The sequence below is a fragment of the Plutella xylostella genome, chromosome 6, assembly GCF_932276165.1.
Source record: "Plutella xylostella chromosome 6, ilPluXylo3.1, whole genome shotgun sequence".
Taxonomy (NCBI): Eukaryota; Metazoa; Arthropoda; class Insecta; order Lepidoptera; family Plutellidae; genus Plutella; species Plutella xylostella.
The window spans coordinates 1,938,994-1,943,035 of record NC_063986.1 but is presented as its reverse complement, the minus strand read 5'-3'; the positions used below and the strand labels follow the sequence as shown (position 1 = coordinate 1,943,035).

The 4,042-nt window shown below is 40.4% G+C and overlaps 1 protein-coding gene across 1 annotated transcript; it reads right to left on the bottom strand.

The window, feature by feature from the left end:
• Nucleotides 1–1,764: 1,764 nt before the first annotated feature.
• Nucleotides 1,765–2,592, bottom strand: LOC125488659. Its single transcript, XM_048621801.1, has one exon. The coding sequence runs from the start codon at nt 2,590–2,592 to the stop codon at nt 1,765–1,767; it is 828 nt and encodes a 275-aa protein (XP_048477758.1).
• Nucleotides 2,593–4,042: the final 1,450 nt, after the last annotated feature.

Here is a 4,042-nt window from a genome sequence, read left to right as displayed (position 1 = left end):
CTTTTCTTTCTTCGTCTTCTTATTAACAGCAGAAGCAGTACGCGTCTACTGCGGTCCATTTTTAGGGAATGAATGTTGTATCGACGGCATCGTGCCGCGGAACTTTACGTTACGATGTCGTGTTTTTTTACGATGGTAGTCGTAAATTTCCGCGACGCGACGTCGTATCGTGAAACGACGCCGCGTCGTGGCACGATGCGACATCGTGTCGTGTTTATGTGTGGGAGCCCTTAGGTATTATTTTAAAAGATTAAATATATAATATGAAATAGTGAATATTCTTTGATCTTATTGGAATATAGGATAATTGTTATGAAATAGTGAATATTATATAATCTTATTCAAATATATTATAAATAGTTGTAATAAATATATCCTAGCTAACTTTATTCCTACTATATCCGTGCTATCTTATTTACATTAGAATTTATTGATTTAACAAGGAAACAAACACTTCTGTTGGTTAGAATTTACATTTAACTTTCTGAAAATATGGAAATTGGACAGGAATCTGATCTACCTTCAAGCTATTTGTATTTATTGAGCAATATAGGACCAGAAATGATTTGAAATAAGTATCTAGAACCCTTATTTGTGGTATCTTGACACTTATTAGAGTAAATTTCTCCGTCAATCAATTCTTTCCCTGCGCTGTTACTTGTTTTTAAACTCAAAGTCAAATAATCTTCTCTGCCATATAGATACTACAATAAATCATCTTTGAAAAGTTTATTTAAGTATGTATCTACTTTATTCTTTGAATAATTACTATAGCATAGATTCTATAGAAGTATTTATTTACCTAATGAAAAATCAATAATTTGAACAAAGATCCATAGAACAAATTTGAAGGTAGGTGTATATTTTTTATTTGATAAGAATTTATTATTTTTGAAGTGAGATCTATTGTCAGGTTTTAGTTATTTGATAATCATCATCATCATCATCATCATCAGCCCACTTCTGCCTATTTGTATCTATCCAGAAGTCCCTATTCTAAACTAAAATAAGTTGAACCAAAGCTAGGGAATGTGTAATGTGTAGGTTTTTCTCTAGCTAGCTAAATACTGAATAAGCGAGGTAGAAGACCTTTAGTGTACCTATCTAATCCCTTTACCAGTGTGATGGAAATTGCAGCCGTGGGTTAGCGTCCTTTAAGAAATAAAGTGTATAACTTCTCAATCATATACGAGAGACAAAAAGTAAGTAGAAAGGTGACTTAGCTTCGCACACGGTGTTCCGCCTCGGCTCCACGCGCATGGTCCTCAAGCTCCCACGGCACCGATCACTCCCTCCATCTGACCGTCTGCTCACCACGGCTGCTCACACCAAAGTGAAAAGTGCCCACGCGCTGCTCGCTTACGTGGATATTATCCTCTACCCTCAACTCGCCGATATCAATATTAAGGCTCACCTACACTCAGAATAATTATCTTGATTATTCTGTGAATCGAAATCGGTACAACAAAGCTTGGCACGAAGCTAGCCGACACCCTGAATGATTTCATAGACTACTTTTTCAAAAATACCACGGGAAAACCCTTCCAAAGCGCAACAAATCCCACGGAACATCCAGTCGTAGTTTAAATTCATTATTTGCGAAATAGTTAATGTTTCGGCATCGATGGAACATTACAATGGTAGTTACTATAAACATAATATAAAAAGGGGGTTGTGGGGATAGAGTTGGGAGTGAGGTAAAGATATATAAGTTCAAGGTTACATTCATATACAAAAACATAGTAATTAGAGTTTAGTTCAAAATCAAGAAGTTTCGCTTTGCGAGGCCTTGGGGATCGGCAGGTACTTGTCCAGGTCCTCCAGATTGCGGATCGTGATTGCTGACGTCTTGTCGGCCTTTCGAATGAGGATTGATCCGTCTTTAACCCAGCAGTATCTAAATCCATTCTGACGAGCTCGTAGTCTGGCTTCACGAAATAATATTCGGTTGCCTTTTGTAAGCCTCTCGTTTATGAAGAGTTTTTGTGGGGGGGCATTGACAACTCCTTCTGACGTTAAATTCCGCCGAGACTTGGCAGCTTTAATCAGCTCGCGGCGCTTTGTCTGGCGAACCAGCTTGACCACTATAGTCCGTGGCAACTTTTCTGGATGAGCTGGGTTTTGAGACGTGACACGGCGAGGGCCAGCTCGAAAGACGTCGTCTAAGTCCTCGTTCTTCAAATCAACGCCAATCCTCTTTGAGATTACCATAGCTATGTGCTCAATATTCTCATTTTCGGTTTCTGGGACGCCGGCGATTTCAATTTCATTTTTTAGGAGGTACTGGTCTTGAGCAGATATTATTGCTTGCGATTGCTGCAGGGAGGCTTTCAGATGAAGTATTTCCCGCTCCTGATCAGAAACCCGCTTAGCAAACTCGCCTAGTCTTTCTGTAATTGTTGTAGAGACTGCGTTTAACTGAGTAGACAAATCGGCTACCTCTTTCCTTAAAAGCGGAATTTCAGTTTTCTGTTTTTGAGTAAGATCTTGGAGCTCTTTTCGCATTAGACGAATTTCATTTGCGAGCGACTTCATGTCCAGATTATTATCTTTCTCAGACTTACTGGCAGTTAGCCTACTACCGCGGAGCATGTTGACGTTACTAGTCGGTTGTGTGGTGTTGTTACTTACTTCCGGGGCTGTGGATCGGACTGGGGTTAAACTGTTATCACCTTTAGGTCTGGAACAGCCAGGACACAACCACTTTTCTTTATACTCGGGGGAGAAGTTTGCGAAAACAGTCGAGGTTACATTCAGACATGGCAGGTCATAGATTTTTTTACACTTGAAACATTTCATAAAATCTTGTGTAATTATATCATTCTCGCATCCGTTACATTTGATTGGCATGATAAAGCTATAGTAGTGTCCCCAACGAAGCGAAGCAGAGTCAGCTGGTGAAGTTGCAGTCTTTGCGTGACGTAGATATGTAGAATCGTAGCAGTGCGGTACGTAACCGTGCAGCGGCGAAGAACGTAGGTAGTGATAGCTGTTTTCGCGCGGCGCAGTACGTTTCTCTTGGTCGAGCGGTTAAGGAGAGCGGCTAGATGTACTCACCCCGCCGAGCGATCGCTGGTTCGAGTCCCACGGCTGCACAATCTTTTCTGATTTTTCTCAGCAGGCCTCGCCCTCCACGCTTCAACGCAGCTATCTCTTTTCTGACACGCCCACTGGGAGGAGTTCTCTCATAAGCGGCCCATATGAGGGAGCAGGAATCACAAAAACTGATTTCAACCAATAGCGAATTTAGAAAAATAATTTAAAAACTATTAAGAGCACAAACTGTCACACGTCCACCCTGTTCAATGTCTAGAGACACACCGTATGTTAATGGTTAGAAATTAAGTACCTACTCACCAGTATAAAACGCTGCTCTTTCATAAACATCGTATATATTGACTAATACTTCTCCAGCCTCATTCTCCGCCAAACATCGTAGGTAAACGCTGTAAATCATCTGTCTAGCTTCGCTGCGAATGGTTTTATTCATTTTCACTTCGTGAACAAACTCAACAATCCACAAAACTCCAAAATTAAGCAAAATTCGATTTGTTTATACAGGAACAGGGCGAGTTTGACATTCAAACCATAGAAACAGACCACAAATCACAAGTTTTTTTTTATTGCCAGGTTTAAATCTGTTTAGTTCCAAAAACATTAATCTCTACTCTTTTGTGTTCAGCGTATCTATCTATTTGTCACCAACACGACAAGAAGAAGTAAATACCATAAGTCCATGGAGTGCCTGTTACAACCCTACTTTAAAAACGAAAAAAAAAAACACCTCGTAACCCACAAAATACACCTGTTTGCTTTTTCTTTTCACTTCATTTTCACACAAGACACGGTCCGCCGTCCCACATATCAGTGCCGAGAAAAATGTTGAGACCCTTAACGAGTATTTGCATACCCGGCAAAGTGGGGAAAGTATTAACATTCCGGCGAGATAGCAAGAGGTAGACATTAGCGCACTCGCACGACAATGGGTTAGGTTTGCGGTACACAGGCTACTTTTTTTTGGGGTTTTATGTAGGTAGATAGG